General features: G+C 43.7%; 1 protein-coding gene across 1 annotated transcript in view; it reads right to left on the bottom strand.

Annotated features, from left to right (window-relative positions):
* tmem62 (transmembrane protein 62) overlaps positions 1-19518 on the bottom strand; it is a 76288-nt gene extending 56770 nt beyond the window's left edge. The window contains exons 1-6 of the mRNA XM_072569457.1: positions 19243-19518; positions 17660-17771; positions 14482-14619; positions 11981-12026; positions 4653-4794; positions 3439-3563 (exon numbers count right to left, since the gene is read on the bottom strand). Of these exons, the coding sequence (XP_072425558.1) occupies positions 3439-3563; positions 4653-4794; positions 11981-12026; positions 14482-14619; positions 17660-17771; positions 19243-19416 (737 nt within the window). The 5' untranslated portion in view covers positions 19417-19518. The remainder of the gene's footprint in view (positions 1-3438; positions 3564-4652; positions 4795-11980; positions 12027-14481; positions 14620-17659; positions 17772-19242) is intronic.
* Between the last annotated feature and the right edge of the window lie 366 nt (positions 19519-19884).

Raw genomic sequence — 19884 nt, 5'->3', positions numbered from 1 at the left:
CTGATGATGGAGAGGAGACTGATTGGACGAGAATTGACCAGGTCGGAATTGCCCTGCTTTTTGTGTCCACAACATAAGCAATTTTCCACATTGTCAGGTAGATGCCAGTGTTGTAACTGTACTGGATCAGCTTGGCTACGGGGGCGGCAAGTTCTGGAGCACACGTCTTCAGTCCTATTGCTGGAATGTTATCAGGGCCCATTGCCTTTGCAGTATCCAGTGCCTCCCGCTGTTTCATGATATGATGTAGAGTGAATCAAATTGGCTGGAGATTGATATCTGTGATTCTGGAGACCACTGGAGGAGCCCGAGACGGATCATCCACTCGACACTTCTGACTGAAGATTGCAGCGAATGCATCAGCCTTATCTTTTGCACTGATGTGCTGGGCTCCTCCATCGTTAAGGATGGGGATATTTGTAGAGCCTCCTCTTCCAGTGAGTTGTTTAATTGTCCACCACCATTCACAACTGGATGTTGAAAGACTGCAGAGCTTAGATCTGATCTGTTGGTTGTGGAATTGCTTAGCTCTGTCTATCACTTGCTGTTTATGCTGTTTGGCACACAAGCAGTCCTGCTTGGTAGCTTCACCAGATTGACACCTCATTTTCAGGTGTAAATGATGCTGCTCCTGTCATGCCCTCCTGCACTCTCCACTGAACCAGAGTTGATCCCCTGGCCTGATGGTAATGGTTGAGTGGGGGATATCCCAGGCCATGAGGTTGTAGATTGTACCGGAGTACAATTCTGCTGCTGTTGATGGCCTACAGAGCCTCATGGATGCCCAGTCTTGAGTTGCTAGATTGGTTCAAAGTCTGTCCCATTTAGCTTGGTGATAGTGCCACACAGCACACAATGGAGGTTATTCTCAATGCGAAGGCAGGACTTCGTCTCCACAGCGGGGTGGCTACTTTTACCTATACAGTCATGGGCAGATGCTTCTGCAGCCAGCAGATGAGCAAGGATGAGGAGAAAACATACTTGATCTCAGAGTGGTTTGCTAAGCCATTTCAGAGGGCAGCATTAGAGTAGTGCTGGAAAAGCACAGCAGGTCAGGCAGCATCCGAGGAGCAGGAAAATCGAACTTTTGGGCAAAAGCCTTCCTGATGAAGGGCTTTTGCCCGAAACGTCAATTTTCCTGCTCCTCGGATGCTGCCTGACCTGCTGTGCTTTTCCAGCACTACTCTAATCCTGCCCTCTGATTTCCAGCATCTGCAGTCCTCATTTTTGCCCATTCCAGGGGGCAGTTGTGGCTCTGGAATCACATGTGGGCCAGACCGTGTAAGGATGGCAGATTTCCTTTCCTAAAGGACATTACTGAACCAGTTGGGTTTTTCCACCAATTGACAATGGTTTCATGATCATCAGTCATCAGTCGACTCCTAATTCCAGATTTTTTTTAAAGTGAATTCAAATTCAACCATCTGCTGTGGCGGGATTTGAACTCATATCAGTATTCTGGGTTTCTGGATTAATAGTCAAGTGACAATATGACTCGGCCATCGCGTCCCCTTCATCTTACTGTATGTCAGGTATGCCTCCAACCAGCAAACAGTTTTCCAACTCATTCACACTGATTCCAGTTTTGTTAAAGCTCCTTGATACAGACTTTACAGTAAAGGGCTGTCACCTCACTCAGCTGAGTAAGGGCCGTTCGTGGTCGATCAATTTTTCTCTCTGGACATGTCAATAAGCTGATTGTGTTTCTAATGCCAACTGCTTTTTCACAATATCACAATTATTATGGCATAAGAGGAGGTTATTTGGCCCATCATGCACTTGCTCTTCAAATGAGCCTCATAACAGTGTCAAACTCCTGCACGTTCCCCACATTACTTTTATGCAAATAATCATCCACTACCCTCTTGAATGTCTCAATTTAACATGTCTCCATTGCATTTCCAAGGCAGCGTAATCCACATTCCAAACAGAGTGAAAACTTTTCCTCATTTCACCCTTGTTTCTTTTACATATCATTTTAAAGCTATGCCCTCTTGTTCTTTTTACGATAGGAACTGCTTCTCCCTGTCTCCTTTATCAGCTCACTCGCGGTTTTGAAAACACCTCTCAGATTTCCTCCTAGCCTTCTTCTCGAAAGGTGAACAGTTCCAACCCCTTCAATCTGTTTTCATTACAGAAGTTCCGCATGCCTAGAAGAATTCTTGTAAATTGCTTCTACGCTCTCTCCAATATATTCATATCCTTTCTCACAATTTGGTGCCTACAACTGTACACAATTCTCCAGTTGAGATCTAACATGTCTTATATAGTTAAACAATCACACACCACGTTATAGTCCAACAGGTTTATTTGTCCATCCCAGTTCAACACCGGCTCCACCACATCAGGTTCAGTACCACTTCCTTGCTTTTGTATTCTCTGCCCTAATTAGTAAAGTCAAGAACACTGTACACTTTATTTAATGCCACCTTCTGCTCCTGCATCCTCTTCACGATTATATCTCTATTTTTTATTGTCTATTAACATTCTTCCAACCAATGTATTGAACGACCTATCCGCTTACTCTCCCAACTTATCAATGGACTTTTGCAGTCCTCACAGTTTACAATTCTTACAAGTTTTATGTCATCTGCAACTTTGAAAATGTCCCCTGCACATTGAGATCCACATCATTAATGTTATCAGGAACCGCAAGGATCCAAATAACCACTTCCAAGGAACTGCACTAAAGCCTCCTCCAGCCTGAAAAATATCCACAGAACACTTTTGTTTTAGATACCAAAATTTCCAAATTCACTAAAAATATGACAGAGTATAGATTGAGCATTTACTTGTTTTAATGTGGAAGAAGAAGGGGCACTCAAATTGGAGTCTTTATGGAGTTAAAGGTTTTGATTGAGTAGACAGAAAGGAATTATTATCTCTGGTGGAAGAATTTGGCCTAACCTGACATCAGTGAAAGGCAGACCATTCAGAGGTATCACTGCTTCGCACAAAAATTGACAATAATCTAGAACTTTCTCCCCAAAGAAACCTGTGAGCATTGCGTCAATTATATATTTCAAATCAAGTGTGATTAATTTTTTTTAGAAACCAAGTGTACATTCCAACACACAGCACTGTTAAAGATGACTGTCAGGATCAAATGGAGGGACCCAGATGATGTCAGTTTCCCACACTAGAATCTCAATGCCAGTGTACTGCAGCTCACGTGGGGATGATATCATGCACAATCAAGAACGAGTTAAATTGATGATCATCAAACAGGAGACTTGGGGACGTAAATACCAAATATATTGGCCTCACCTATGGATCAAGGTCTCACAGTCACAAAATAATTTGCGTGCATACACCATAATCACCCACCCGCTCCAGTCATCACCACAACCTACCAGTACCCAATCACAGTAAGACCCTCTGCTGTTCTATATTTCCATATCAGCCATGTTGTTTGAAAAGTAAAAAGAAATCCCTCACCTCATGAGTTGCTGTATGCCAGGAGAGGCGGAAATGATAGTGGAGGTGGTGTAATGGCCAAGCCAAATGGTGTGATTGCTGTTGACAGTTTCAGATGCTAGCTTTGACAATTCACCCATTTTGTTCTGCAAAGTAAACGACATATTTAGTATAGTTTGTTGTAGCTCATTACCTCCCACACACTCCCTAATCCTATAGCCATCCTTCAGCCCCATTTTCTAGCAGTGTTCTTCTCATCTCACTGGACCCCATTTTAGATACAGCAGATTGTATTCCTGCAATGAATGCTGCAGTGTTAAATTAGGATAGCTGCACTCTTTGCACACTCTATCCACTGGAGTAATCTATACTGTGGGTAGCTATGCACCTAAAAGAAAACAGAATTTGCATTTGTTTTGGACATCTCCGTTGACTTTATACTGATTTGTTGCTCTAGTAGTGTCACTGCTGTAATTTAAGGAAAAGTGGCAGGCAGTAAGCACACATAGGAGAAAGTGAGGACGGCAGATGCTGGAGATCAGAGCTGAAACACGTGTTGCTGGAAAAGTGCAGCAGGTCAGGCAGCATCCTGAAGAAGGGCTTTTGCCCAAAATGTCGATTCTCCTGCTCCTTGGATGCTGCCTGACCTGCTGCACTTTTCCAGCAGTAAGCACACATAGCTTGACAAACAGTAATGAGATCAACAACCAGATAAACTGTCTTTTTAGATGTTTTGAGGGATAATATCGGCTAGAATAAAAGACAGGCAGGAAGCATTGCCGACAACAGGAACATAACATGACCTGACTGGATGGCAAAGAGCCTAATTCAAGTACAGTAACATATTAGTTTTGTTCCTGTACACTTAATAGAACACGGATGCAAATTCAACTCGGGCAATTTGCGAATTTAAATTCACTTTGAGGATCTGGAAGCAAACAGGTAATGTCAAAGTCAAAACTAATTAGCCAAGCACACAGCAATGGGACTGTCATTAAAAAAAAATTCCCAGCTGATTCACTAATATCCTGTGGGTGAAAAAAACTTTCTTCCGTATCTGATCAAACATTATGTGACACTTGTCCCACACCAACCTGCCTGACACTGAACTGCCCTTTGAAGTGGCAAATCACTATTGCTCTGCCCTACTTGCTCATTAGGTTTGTCGTTCAGCCACCCACAAAAATTTAAAAGAAAGCTCTAACTCTCTATCATGCAAGTAATCGTCTTCCTACCTGCTGCAAGACACCAAAGAAATTGAGTGGTCTTTTGGGACCAGGACTCAGGGTGGCATCAACACAGATGAAGGAGTAATTTCCAAAGTGAGTCTGATGTAGATAATGAAAGGATCCATCCTGACGATAGGCAGAATATTTCCTGTAAAATCACCAATACCAGTTCAAAATCACAAGTTTTTAATTCAGTTTCAATCAAGTAGTTTTTTTTAATCCCCACTGTAGCCTTGTCTTCTTTAGTTTTCACCTCTAATCTGAATTGAGTCAGAAGTTAAAACATTTTGCCCAAAATGATTCAACTATTTATTGGAGATTGAACAAATCCAGTTTCAATAAACTTGATATCAATGGTTAATGGAATCAGCACACAAAGAGATAATTGAAAAGCATCTCGAGGTAATTTTTCAGTCTCGTAGCCAGTGATGTTTCCTTTGAGCTGCACAGCTTCAAAGAAACCCCAAAGCCTCTATACAAACTGCACACAATTGGCCCACTTTACTAAAAAAAATGCATAGCCATACGAAACATTTAAAGGGTTGCACACTTAGATAAAGCTACAATTAAAAAAAAGTTTGTTGGTGGAATTGATTGGAACAACTTCGCTGAATTCTTTGAAAAAAAATAGAGTGTTATAGTTATACATCTACAAGGCTTTTGGCTGAATCTGAACATTTTTTATACTCCTTCATAGGGTGTGGATGTTGTTAGCTGGGCGAGCATTTTTTGCCAATCCCTAATTGTCCGGGAGACAGGGATGATGAGCTACCTATTTAAACCAGTGCCATTCATTCGGTGTAAACTGACCCACAGATGACCACGATTGAAAGTCTCAAAGGCTGTGTTCCCTGCCTATTGCCCAGGTTCAGGATATCTCATCTAGGCTGCAGAGGAGAAGGAGGGGAAAGATACAGTTGTTTTGGTGCACATAGGCACCAACGATAATAGGTAGAAAGAGGAAAAAGTTTTTGCTGAGCAGCCGAGGCTAAATTAAAAAGCAGAACAAAAAAAGGTAATAATCTCCAGATTACTACCTGAGCCATGAACACATTGACACAGTCACCAAGATTACAGATAAACATGTGACTCAAAGATTGGTGTGGGAGAAACAGGTTCAAATTCAGGGGACATTAGCCCCAGTACTGGGGGAGGGAGGGAGCTGTTCCAATGGGACGGGCTCCACCTGAGTGATGCTGAGACCAAAGTCCGAGGATATCGCATAATCAAGGTAGTCCAAAGAGCTCTTAACTAAATAGGGGAAGGGGAGGAGAGAGAGTTCTGTTGTGCAGAAAATCATGGAAAAAGTTAAGGGGGAGGACTCAGCCAATAGGGTAGAGAGTATTGAAAAGCTCAGGAATTTAACTTCTGTCACAACAGATAAAGGGACAACTATAACAAAGTGGGGGTGGGAGGGTCAATGCGGAACTGAGGGTGTTACACATAAATGCATCAGTATCAGAAACAAGGTAAATGAGATTGTAGCACAGATTGAAATTGGCAGATGCGATGTTGTGAGTATCAGAGACATGGCTGCAAGGGGATCGAGACTGGGAACGGAATATTCAAGGATTATGTCCAACTGAAAGGACAGGCAGATGGGCATGGAGGAGTAAGTGTTAGTAAGAAATGAAGTTAAATCATAGCAAGTAGTAATATAGTGTTAGAAGGTACAGAATCTACATGGGTTGAGTTGAGCAACTACAAAGGAAAAAAAGACCCTGATGGGAGTTGTAGATGGGCACCTTAGCAGTAGTCAGGATGTGGGGGAATAAAATAAGTCAAGAGATAGAAAAGGCATATAAGAAAGGCATGATTACAATAATCATGGGGGTAGTTCAAAATTCAGGTGGACTGGGGAAAACAAGTTGGCACTGGATCTCAAGAAAAGGAATTTGTGGAATGTCTGTGAGATAGTATTTTGGAGCAGCTTGTGGTAGAAGAGCCCACTAGGGAACAGGCAGTTCTGCACTTGGTGATGTGTAATGAGAAAGACATGGTTAGTGTGGTGCTGGAAAAGCACAGCAGGTCAGGCAGCATCCGCGGAGCAGGAAAATCAACGTTTTGGGCAAAACCCACCTCCGCCTGATGAGACAAACATGATTAGGAAATCTAAGGTGGAGGAGCACCTAGGGACCAGCGACCATAATATGATAGAATTCACCCTGCAGTTTGACTAAGAGAATCTGGGTAAAGGTATTAAAGTCAGCAAAGGTAACTATGAAGACATGAGGGAGAAGCTGGCCAGAGTTAATTGGAAGGGGGGACCAAGCAGGAATGACAAAGGAGCAGCAATGGCAGGAGTTTCAGGTGGTAATTCAGGAGGCACAGCAGAAATTCATCCCAAGGAAGAGGCAGCCGTGGCTGACAAGGAAAGGCAGGACAGCATAAAAGCAAAAGAAAAAGCATACAATGCAGTGAAGATTTGTGGGAAGTGGGAGAATAAGGGTGTCTTTCAAAACCAGCAGAGGAAACTAAAAAAGCAGTAAAGAGGGAGAAGATGAAATATGAGACTAAGCTAACTAGTAATAAAACACAAGATTTATTAAGGTATCTAAAAAATAAGAGAGAGGTGAGAGTGGATTGCTGGAAAATGTGGCTGGATAAATAGTAATGGGAACAAAGAAATGGTGGAGGAACTGAATAGGCACTTGGCTTCAGTTTTCACATTAAAGGACACCAGCAGCATTCAAGAACTTCAAGAGAGTTAGGGGCAACAGTGAGTGTCATGGCCATCACTAAGGAGAACGCACTGGGGAAGTTGAAAGATCTGAAGATGGATCAATCAGCCAGACTGGATACACTGCACCCCAAAGTTCTGAAGGACACAGCTGAGGAGATTGTGGAGATCTTTCAGGAATCACTGGAATCAGGGAGGGTTGCAGAACTGAAAAATGATTAACGTAACACCGCTGTTTAAGAAGGGAGTGAGACAGAAGACAGGAAATTGTAGACTGATTAACCTCACCTTAGTCATTGGTAACATCTTAGAGTCCATTATTAAGATTGCAGTATACTTGGAAGCACATGGTAAAATAGGGCTGAGTCAACGTGGCTTTGTCAAAGGAAGGTCATGCCTGACAAATTTGCTGGATATTTTTGCAGAGATTACTAGCAAATTAGACAAAAGAGAGCCAGTGGACATTATCTATCTGGATTTCGAGAACGCCTTTGACAAGATGCCGCACAAGAGCTGCTAAATACAATAAGAGCCTACCATGTTAGGTGCAAAGTATTGGCATAAATAGAGGATTCCTGATGAAGGGCACCTGCTCCTTGGATGCTGCCTGACCTGCTGTGCTTTCCAGCACCACACTCTTGACCCCCATAAATAGAGGATTACCTGACTGACAGAAGGCAGAAAGTGGGGATAAAGGGATTTTTCAGGATGGTAGCTGGTGACGACTGAAATTCGACAGGGGTCAGTGTTGGGATCACAACTATTTGCATGATACATTAACAATCTGGACAATAGAACTGAGGGCATTGTTGCTAAGTTTGCAGGTGACACAAAGACAGGTGGAGGGACAGATCATGTTGAGGAACTGGGGAGGCTGCAGAAGGACTTGGACAGGCTGGGAGAGTGGGCAAAAAAATAGCAGATGGAATACAATGAGGGCAAGTGTGAGGTTATGCATTTTGGGAGGAAGAATAGAGCTGCAGACTATTTTCTAAAGGAAATACTTCAAATATCTGAAGCACAAAGGTACTTGGAGAACTAGCTCAGGATTCTCTTCAAGTTAATGGTGGTTCAGTGGTTAGCACTGCTACCTCACAGCACCAGGATCCCAGGTTAGATTCCAGCCTTGGGTGACTGTCTGTGTGGAGTTTGCATGTTCTCCCTGTGTCTGCGTGGGTTTCCTCCAAGTGCTCTGGTTTCTTCCCACAGTCCAAAGATGTTCAAGTTCAGGTGAATCGGCCATGCTAAACTGCCCATAAGGTTAGGTGCATCAGTCAGAGGGAAATGGGTCTGGGTGGGTTACTCTTCAGAGGGTCGGTGTGGACTGGTTGGGCCAAAGGGCCTGTTTCCACACCGTAGGGAATCTAATCTTAACATGCAGTTTCAGTTGGCGGTTGGGAAGGCAAATGTAATGTTCGCATTCATTATAAAAGGGCTAGAATACAAAAGTAGAGATGTATTGCTAAGGTTGTAGAAGGCTCAAGTTAGACCGCATTTGGAATATTGAGAGTCGTTTTGGGCCCTATATCTAAGAAAGGATGTGCTGGCCTCAGAGGGGGTCCAGAAGAAGTTTACAAGAATGATCCTGGTGATGGAGGGCTTATCATACGAGCAGCGTTTGAGGACTTTTGGGGCCATACAAAATGGAGTTTAGAAGGATGAGGGGGTATCTCATCAAAACTTACAGAATACGGAGAGGTCTGATTAGAGAGTGGACGTGGAGAAGATGTTTCCACTAGTAGCAAGGACACAGCCTCAGAGTAAAGGGACGACCCTTTAGAACTGAGATGAGGAGGATGGTGAATCTGTGGAACTCATTGCCACAAGAGGTTGTGGAGGCCAAGTCATTGAGTCTATTTAAGACAGAGATAGATATGTTCTTGATTGGTCAGGGGATCAAGGGTTATGGGGAGAAGGCTGAGAAGAATCGAGCTGATCAGCCGTGATCAAATGGCAGAACAGATGTGATGGGCCACATGGCCGAATTCCGCTCCCATATTTGTGGTCTTCTGGTCTAATGGGTAGCAAGCCAGTCACAAAATGAAAAGCGGAGTTGGGCTCTTGAAATGGCTATTCATGAGTAGCAAAGGTTAGGAAGCGATGTTCTAGAAGGGATACTGTTGGAGTCATCGTGGTTCAGTATTTTCAGAAACAAATTGGAACTGGGATTGGAATTTAAATTCAAAACATGCAGAGCTTACCAAATTGGGGGTGGTTTAGTTAATACTGAGGAAGACTGTGTCAAAACACAAGAATAGTCGAGTAATTGGTAAATGAAGGTCAACAGAGTCATAGAGATGCACAGCATGGAAACAGACCCTTTGATCCAACCCGTCCATGCCAACCAGTTATCTCAACCCAATCTAGTCCCACCCTCCATATCCCTCCAAACCCTTCCTATTCATATACCCATCCAGATGCCTTTTAAATGTTGCAATTGTATTAGCCTCCACCACTTCCTCTAGAAAAGGGTGAACTAATATGCTTTGGTAGGATTAAGGAGACCACATAATTCTTGGAAATTAAGTGCCTGAGTTGGGCAGAGGAGCAGAGAGATCTTTCATTACAGATACACAAAATCAAAAAGAGCAATGCAGATTAATAAGGTTATTTAAAAAAACAAGCAAAGCACTTGGTTTACTTTCTAGAAAGATAGAATTGAAAAGTTAAATTAACCTTTATAGAATTTTGATTAGACCAGATTTAGGGCAGATCTGCACTCCATATTATATTCGGAATATACTTAATTCACAAAAATAATTACTCAAATGATACAAGAACTGAGCAGTAACACCTGTCAGGGAATACTGAACAGGCCAGAGATCTTAAAATCTGCTCAGATTTTATGCCTGAGAATTGGTTTAGAAAGTAGAAACATAGCAAACATGCTTCTCCTTCTGAAGGGGACCAGGACTAAATAGAAGGTAGTCATAATGGCCCAAATCTTTCAAGTGAATTAGGAACAAACAGCACTGCTGTTATGCATCAGGACCCAGAGAAGTCCCAACATACACTTGAGCAGTATGTAGGTGCAAAATTTAAACTAGCAATAGAGACATGCCTGCCAGAACCGTGTATACTCGGCTCCAGAACCGATTGCACCCCTGTATATTTGAGCTAGATGCCCTGAATTTGCCCAAAAATGTAAGGGCTTATGCCCGCAACATTGATTCTCCTGCTCCTCGGATGCTGCCTTGTCCTGCTGTGCTTTTCCAGCACCACACTCAACTTTGGTCTCCAGCATCTGCAGTCCTCATTTTTTTTTTCCGATAAGACCCGCCAAGCCAATAGTGTCCATAACTTGGTAGAATTTAGCATCCAGTTTGAGAATGAGAAACTTAGGTCAGCAACAACTGTGTTAAACTTAAATAAAGGTAATTACAAAGGGATGAGGACAGAGTTGGCTGGAGCGGACTGTGAAGAATGTTTAGCCGACAAGATGGTTGAAGAAAAATGGCAGACAATTAAGAAAATAGTTCACGACTCACAGCAAAAACATATGCCAGTCAAAAAAGGGTTCCAAGATAGGGATTAAACTAAATATGATTTAGCAAAGAAGTTACAGATATCATCAAATTGAAAGAAAAATATACACAATATGGCAAATATTAGTAGTAAACCAGAGGATTGCAAAAGTTTTAAAGCCAACAAAAGATGACCAAAACATATATAAAGAGAGGTAATAACTATGACAGCAAATAATATAAAATTGGAGGATAATTGTAAAATATAAAAAGGAAGAGGGAGGCCAAAGTAAACTAAGACCCTTTAGAAAATAAAACTCAGGAAAAAATAAGGGGAACCCAGGAAATGGCATGAATTGAACAAGAATTTTGTGTTAGTTTCCATAGTGGAGGATAAGGGGCTGCTGGGGATTATAGGCAGAGGTGTGTAGAGAAATACATGCAATAACTATCACTAGAGGAAAGGTACTAGGGAAGCTAATGGAAGGGTAAGTACGTTAAGTCCACAGATCAGATAGATGCATTTATTTTTATTCATTCATGGGACAAAGGTATGGCTGGCTTGGCCATCCCTAATTGCCCAGAGGACAGGTAAGAGTCAACCACATTACTGTGGGTCTGGAGTCACATGTAGGCCAGACCGGGGAAGGATGGCAATTTCTTTCCCTGAAGGACATTAATGAACCAGATAGGTATTTCCAACAATTGCCAATGGATTCATTAGACTCATAATTCCAGATTTACATTGAATTCAAATTTCACGATCTGCCGTAGTGGGATTCAAGCCCGAGTCCCCAGATCATTATCTGGATCTCTGGATTAATAGTCCAGTGATAACACATCTCAGAGTTTTAAAGGATGCACTGGTGTAAATAAAAACTACACCCCATGAATGAATTTTTAAAAAGGGGAAAATCAAGTATCGAATTTCCTTTGCAGCTAAGCTTCTGCAACTCCCAGCATCCTACAGGAATGGCATTAATGTTAGCTGGAGTCACTGGCTATTTGTGGAAGCACAAATGGCAGGTGACATTGGGCGAGCCAAGGCAGGTTTCACTGAGTGATCCAAAGAATTAGGTTGACTGCATTTTTCCTGCTTAGCATAGCCCAAGAATTAAACTGTACACCTCAATGCAATATCTTACAGTGCATTTGAAAACCTAATGTTAGCTAGACTTGAAGCACAATACCTGTAGTAATTATTGATGCTGTCAAGTGACTTAATGTTGAAAGCATCTGTATTGAGAAAAAGAAGACTGTATCACCGTGGGTATAACAACAATTTGCATTCACACAAAAGTTTGATACAGAAAAATGCACTAAAATACTTCACAGGTCGGTTATCAAAGGTTGATGCAATATAACAACAGATCCAATTTAGCGAGTAAAAGCTTGTTGGACTTGAAGAAGCATCTTAAAACAGAAGAGGGAGAGGTGTTCAGAGAAGAATTTCCAGAGCTTAGGCAGTAACAATAGAGTGGAGGGAGTGGGGCGATGCAAAAAAGCCCAGAATTGGAAAACCTTGTGGATCTCACTGGGTTACAGGGCTGGAAGAGATATCAGACAGTGAGCAATATCATGGACGGATTTGAAAATAAAGATTAAAATTTGACTTGAGCCAAAGATTCATGAGCATAATTGAAAGGCTACCTGCACTGTTGCACTGCCAGTGGATGCTGTCTTGTTTAAATCGATTGATAGAAGAATTTTAATAATTTTAACTGTGGTCTAGTGACATAGCAAGTTATTGGGCAACATACACTACATTCTGAATTCAGGCCCATGGACTTTTGAGACGAGTGAGAAAATAGAAGAGGCAGGCCATTGAGGAATTTCAAAAAGAACTGAACGGTGAGGGGGCAGTGTCAGGGGTTCAGGTTACTTCCAAGGTGCAGTGTTATGGTTTACTGACTTCCTTTTTTGTGGTTCTCTCAGTAGGTTGTTAGTTTTTGGAACTCTCTTCTTCAAAAGATGGTGGGAGCAGAGTATTGGAATATTTATAAGGCGGGGTAGATAGATTCTAGTTAAGCAAGAAGGTGAAAGGCTTTGGGATAGATGGAAACATGGAATTAGGTTGCAATCAGATCACGATGGAGAAGGCTCAAGCGGTCAAATGACCTACTCTGCTTCTAACTCATAAACCTCCCAAATATGACCACGTTTGGTTCAGGGGAGTCCATACGCAGAGCCACAAATTCTGGATGACCTCTGTAAAAGGGTTGGAAATTCAATAGAGTTTTAATGGCACAGTTATAGAAGAGTGCACAGGGACATAGAGATTTCTGTTTAGATCTTTAATAGGACATTTTGATAGAGCAATCAGCAAGGTAAATGAACCTTATAAAACAGCAGTTAGGCCACCAACAGCGTACTGCATCCAAGTCTGGTCATTACGCTTTGGATGGATCTGAGGGTCTTTGAGTAAGTGTAGAGGAAATATGTCAGAATGGTTCCAGGATGAAGAATTTTGACTACAAGGTAAGATTGGAGAAGCTGGGAATGTTTCTTTCGAGCAAAGGAGCTTGAAGGAAAATCTGATCAATGTGCAAGAGCTTATGGCTGGCTTGGAGAAAAGCTGTACCCATAAATTAGTGAACACATATTTAGGTTTTGGGTAGGACATGTGGGTAGCTTGAGGAAAGTTTTTTTTAAACACACACTAAGTGGTAATGACCTGTAACTTTCTACCTACCAGGGTGGTCGAAGCAGATACAATGGAAGTTGTCAAAAGGAAATGCAAGGGCACTTGAGGACTAAGTGGGAAGAGTGGTGGGATGAAACTGACTGACACTCTCTACTGAAGACTGCATGATACGATGCACTGAAAGGCCTCCTTCTGTGTTATCATAACTCTATTGCACTTATGTGGTCACCAGGAAACTTGACAAAGCAATGAAGATGGTCATAACTGGACTTTCCCTGTTATTTTGATGAGAGATCTCTTGCTGTAGTGCAATGACAATGCTCTCACCACTGCCTCAGAAGGATGTGGGCTCCAAATCCTGAGACTTGAACAGTTAATTTAGGCTGATATTTCAGAGAACATGCATGCATGGGGGGGCGGGGGGGGGGGAGCAGTGGCATCCTTTGGACAGAATGTTAAACCAAGTCCCTGGTGTCCTGGCCACCATCAGTCCCTCAACCAATAACGCTGAAAAAAATCCCTCTCATTATCTGGTGTTCGTTTCCCACCTGTTGTGGGATTTTGCTGTACACAAATTGGAAACTGTTCCCTATACTACACCTCAAAAAGTACTTCAGCAGCTGTAGGGCTCTTTGGAATAGCTTGAGGTTGTGAGATCTGCATAAACGTAAATCTTTCTTTCAGACATCACCAACTGAAGACAAATAACAAAAGAACCAGAAGCAACAAAACCAAAAACCTTTTAATACAGTCTGTGGTTTGGATCTGAACTGCACTGCAGAGTGTGACAAGGGCATATCGAAGCAGGGTTTTCAAAAGTGGATTGGATAATCAAAGGATAGAAACAAATTGCTGAGCTACAGAGTAAAGGTCGGGAGCAGGAATAGCTGAATTACACTTGCAGATAGTTTGCGTGTCAATTAGGTGTTGCATGGCCTACTGAGTTGAAATTATTCTATGACACAATCATAGTGGAATTAATGATTAAGTTACTGCATTACAACCAGAAGGGCAAGTGACAAAAGTTAACCAGGGTAACTACTGTACCATGATTGCCTTTGATATCAATCCACTTGGTCTTTTCTAAAACTCTGGATTGCTTCAGGATTGTATGGTAGGTTTGCCATTCAATTTCATGCTGAACAGATCCGATCCTGTTCTTTGTCTTGGCATCTGTCAGATCTCCTGTGAGACATAAAGCAACATAAATATAAAATCAGGATTGTTGGAGCACATCAGTGAAAGTCCTGCTCTCTCAGTTTCCCCAGAATCCAGAGTTGGCCATCTCAGCATCAGTTGACACATTGGGAAGTTGTCAGCTTTCTTTGTTCCTGGCATATTTTTTCCCCTATCCTTCAGTGAGATCAAATCTTTGACTCAAAAAGATGCTGATCTGTTAAAAACACTCTGGGCACCAGGAAATGCAGATGGGTAATCTGAATGTGGGATGTGGACATCACTGGCTGGCCAGCATTTACTGCCGATCCCTAATCGCTTTTTGCGAAAGTACTGCCTGCAAAGTAGTGAACTCGCCAACATTAAGGGCATTTAAATGGTCATTGGATAAACATATGGATGATAATGAAATAGTGCAGGTTAGATGGACTTTAGATTGGTTTCACAGGTCGGTGCAATATCGAGAGCCAAAGGGGCTGTACTGTGCTGTAATGTTCTATATTCTCTATATGAGCTGCCTTCTTGGACCGCTGCAGTACACCTGCTGTGGGTTGACCCACAATGCCATTAACACACTCGAGTTTACCAGAGAATTTTTAACACAAAGAATAAACCATTCATTAAACAAGGGGGAAAAAATGAACTGCATTATATCGTATAAAAAGGCTGAATGACTTAATTACAAACACCCAATAAAAAAAAATTCAAACTCGTACTCTCTCCTATTCCAGCAATATTCTTGCAAACACCAAATCCCTAGTGAAGATTGACCACCAGCTCTGCATCAAGATCTCTTGCTCAGGCTGGCACAACTACTACCTATTTACATCTGGTGAATTTCTGCGCATCGACTAAATGCTTCTTCTTTAGCGGAGATCTCTCCAAAGATACACAAAACAAACTAAATACACTATTATTTTAACTTCAGAGCAAACAAGTGTTCCCTAAACTCAGTTTCCAGCAGTTTTGTAGGATTTCTTATCAGAGAGTCTAACACTCCGGCCTCATCTCTCTGGGGCATACACAAAGACACAGTGACTCCTTTCTGAATTTTTCTGTGTCTCCCTTGGATTTGTCACTAATCAATAGCAGTTTTTTTTCTATAGTATCTGATGTTCTGCCTACTCTGTGTTGGCTTGTCGTATGTCTATTTAACGTATAAGGTTAATAAGCTCTATTGTTCTTCTGGGGAAAGATTGTCCTTCTCTTCTCAAAGTTTGTCTGGGATTTTACTTGATCTCTACTTCCAACACAATTTGAAGAGATTTCTTCAAAGCTAGATCTTCTTTGGATTGTATGACATCTGACAAAGACTGATCAAAAATTCCTGTAACAGTCGTGTCTGACCCATCTCCTGCACTTTGGCCCTCATCCCTCTCTTCCCTCCCACAACAGCGATAGGGTTTCCTTTGTCCTTATCTACCATCCCACCAGCATCCACATCCAGAAGGTCATTAGTGAGATGCCACCACCAGATATATACTCCCTCCCTTGTCAGCCTTCCGCAGAGACCATTCCCTCTGGGATACCCTGGGTTCACTCTTCCCTTACTCCCCATACTGCTCCATAGCACGTTCCTCTGCAACCGCAGAAGGTGTAACACCTGTTTGTTTACTTGCTCCCTCCTCAGTATCCAAGGGCCCAAACACACCTTCCGGGTGAAGGAACGCTTTACCTGCGCTTCACAGAATCTAATCTACTTCATTCGCTGCTCACAATGTGGTGCCCTCTACATTGGAGAAATGAAGCATAGCCTGGGTGACTTCTCCACAGAACACTTATGTCCTGTCTGCAAAAAAGACCCTGAGCTTCCAGTTGCCTGCCACTTCAACACTCCACCCTGTTCCCTGGCCAACATCTCTGTCTCAGGCGTGTTATAGTGCTCAAGTGAAGCTCAGCACAAGCTGGAAAAACAGCACTTCATCTTCTGCTTCGGAACCCTGCAGCCTGCTGGGATTAATATCTAGTTCAACAATTTTAGGGTTTGAGCTCTCCCATATCCTTACTCCTACCTCAACACACTAGGCCTTGTTATCACATAAAAACCAGAAGAACTGCGGGTGCTGTAAATCAGAAACAAAAACAGAGATTGCTGGAAAAGCTCAGCAGGTCTGGCAGCATCTGCGTAGAGAAATCAGAGTTAACATTTAAGTTCAAGTGACCTTTCCTCAGAACTTCATCAGTTTCGTGACCCGAAACATTAACTCTGATTTCTGTTACCGATGCTGCCAGATCTGCTGAGTTTTTCCAGCAATCTCTGTTTTGTGTCTCTTATGAATTCTGATTCCAAGGTTCCAAACTCCCAGGTGTTATAAAGAAATTTTATATTAAGTATCACTTGAACGTTTGTGGAAAAAGGAATTTATTTCAAGTTTTGTGGATATATCTAGAGTAGTTCCTTTAAGTAATTGAAAGTTCATGACATACTAGAAATCACCAGTTATAGTGATTACTTGACTGTAGAACCTGCTGGGGTTGTTTTGAACAGTGACTGCTTTATCTCGTCCAGTTGCAGGAAAATCTGCCAAGAGCAAGCCAGGTTGGAGGAAAGCTTGCCATAAACCAACAGCTGATTTCTCCCCACTTCTGAAAACATAAATCTCAACACTAGTTCAGGGTAAAGCTTATTTGTTCTTTTGAAAAAAAGAAAATTGAAAGAACATTTCAGGATTGTATTCCTGAGTAAACTCTGAATTAAAAGTTTTTTTAAGAAGAGTGTAGAAGTATAAGACTGATTCTGTATTGTCATTCTTAAAAATAAACCAGGCTCCATTGACATTGGCAGTCAACAATCTTGGTGGTGTTGTTTTGTTGTTAACCCTGCCATTAATTATTCACAAAAGATGCTAATTTGATAGACCACTTAAAATGTCACAAAATCTCCACTTGGAAATCCTCCTTCAAAGCAATCCTCTATTTAAGAAAATTGTCCATGGTCTTCCAATATAGCTGATAATTTGTCAGGTTTGTCTCTGCCAGTTTAGAATATTTCAGCAACTACAAATCTATTGACAACCATTTCATTTTTGTGTTAGGTTTCATTACCTACCTGTGACGAAGACAATCGCTGGCTTAATTACATCAATGGTCTCTGTGCAAAATGTCTTAAAATCAGGGGTTCTTCGGGGATCTACGAACCTACTGATATGGAGGTCAGACACCTGAGCAGAAAAAAAATCTTTCAGTTAAACCCACCACCAACAAAACACTTCTAAAAGAGATGTTTAATAAAAATCAGCATAAACAAAACCTGATCCTTCCTTCCTCCACCTTCTTTTATAAATAATATAGAATATCAGCCTTTGCCTCCAGGTGTGTAATTCTACCCTTAATTTTTTTTCTAAACAGCTCAAACATGATAGGAATCTGCACATAATATTTCATTCATCTACTCTTTTGCATCACAAAATCACATACAGGTTAACTCTTTAAGCTTTCAAATTCCTCAAAGATCTAGGTCAAAACTACTGCCCAAACAAGTGCAAAGTTCCAGGTGAGCTGACTTCTTTAAAATGGACTATACTGTTTTACAGTGCGGATATTGCTGAGTGAACACACGGGTTTCTACAGGTTCCCCGTGAAACAATTCCCGCCTCTGTATTAGAGGGACTTGAGGTTCGGGCGTGGGAAGAGATCATTTTGAACATCTGTCTGTCGCAGGAGTTTGCCTCGAAGCATAAAATGCATTGTTCAAAAGAAAAGGAAGAAACGAAAGGAAACAGCAACATTGGTTCCATTCCGGATCCCTTCTGCACCTGTCCTAGCGAGGGGGCGGGTGCTGAGACAGAGACATGTTATGGTTTAAAAAGGTTCTCTTTCTTCGCGTCCAATTTCAAGGAGATTTCATGAAGTGGGCAAACGTACCCCCTCATATCGCATTTCCTTCACAGCGATTAATCCATACAGTGTCGTGCATTGAAGAGAGATGGTTTAGAAAGGTGTCAATTCCTGCTAAAGCAGACCCAGGTTATGTCACCTGTCTATCTCCTGCTACCACCGCAGGTACGACAGGGGAGGGAGGTAGAGAGAGCTCTGAGCCGGTGAGTGAGGGGGTGAGTGAGGGGGGGGGAGTGAGTGAGGGGGGGGGAGTGAGTGAGGGGGGGGGAGTGAGTGAGGGAGGGGGGGGAGGGGGGGGAGGGGGGGGAGGGGAGGGAGGGGGGGGAGGGGGGAGGGGGGGGGAGGGGGGAGGGGGGGGAGGGGGGAGGGGGGGGAGGGGGGAGGGGGGGGGGAGGGGAGGGGGGGGAGGGGAGGGGGGGGGAGGGGAGGGGGGAGGGGGGGGAGGGGAGGGGGGGAGGGGAGGGGGGGGAGGGGGGGGAGAGGGGGGGAGGGGGGGGAGGGGAGGGGGGGGAGGGGAGGGGGGAGGGAGGGGGGGGAGGGGAGGGGGGGAGGGGAGGGGGGGGGAGGGAGGGGAGGGGGGGGGGAGGGGAGGGGAGGGAGGGGGGGGGGAGGGGAGGGGAGGGGGGGGGAGGGGAGGGGAGGGGGGGGGGGAGGGGAGGGGGGGGGGGGGGGAGGGGAGGGGGGGGGGGGAGGGGGGGGGGGGGGAGGGGAGGGGGGGGGGGGAGGGGGAGGGGGGGGGGTGAGGGAGGGAGGGAGGCCGGCCGACCGACCCGCTCGCCGACCCGCTCTTGTTACCTGCAGGAACCAGAAGAGGTTGTCCATGCCCCGGCCCGGGTAAGGAGGCTGGCCATCCCTCGGGTGCGGCCTCCGGCTGAGAGCCGGCTGCACGGTGTAGTTCTCCAGCACGTAGGCGGTGAGGCAGGCGAGCAGCAGGCCGGCCGCGAGCAGCAGGCTGAAGACACGGAACATCCCGGATCAGGGGCCGGCAGGCTGCCCGGCAACCATCGCCACTTCCGACATCCCAGGCCCGGACATCCAACACCGACAAGACAGCGAAGCGGGCCAAGAGTGTCCCCTGCGCGGCCGGGCGGACAGACCGGCGGCCGGGCGGGGGGGGGGGGGGTTGGGCCTGTTGTCATGGCAACGATGGAGCTGAGCGACAGCAGAACCTGGGAATATCAGAGGTAACAGTGAGTGTAATACAGGGTTTTACAACAACAAGACAGCTGGGTCAGTATAATAAACAGTATAGAAGGTAGTTAGAACATAGAACAGTACAGGCCCTTCGGCCCTCGATGTTGTGCTGGCCCTTTATCTTACTCTAAGATCAGACTAACCTCCATACCCTACATTTTACTATCGTCCATGAGCTGAACCAAGAAGCACTTAAATGCCCTTAATGTATCTGACTCTACTAACGGCAGTGCATTCCACCAT

The sequence above is a fragment of the Chiloscyllium punctatum genome, chromosome 4 (assembly GCF_047496795.1).
Source record: "Chiloscyllium punctatum isolate Juve2018m chromosome 4, sChiPun1.3, whole genome shotgun sequence".
NCBI lineage: Eukaryota > Metazoa > Chordata > Chondrichthyes > Orectolobiformes > Hemiscylliidae > Chiloscyllium > Chiloscyllium punctatum.
Note: the sequence above shows the minus strand (reverse complement) of the source record. Positions and strands in the feature narration are given on the sequence as shown.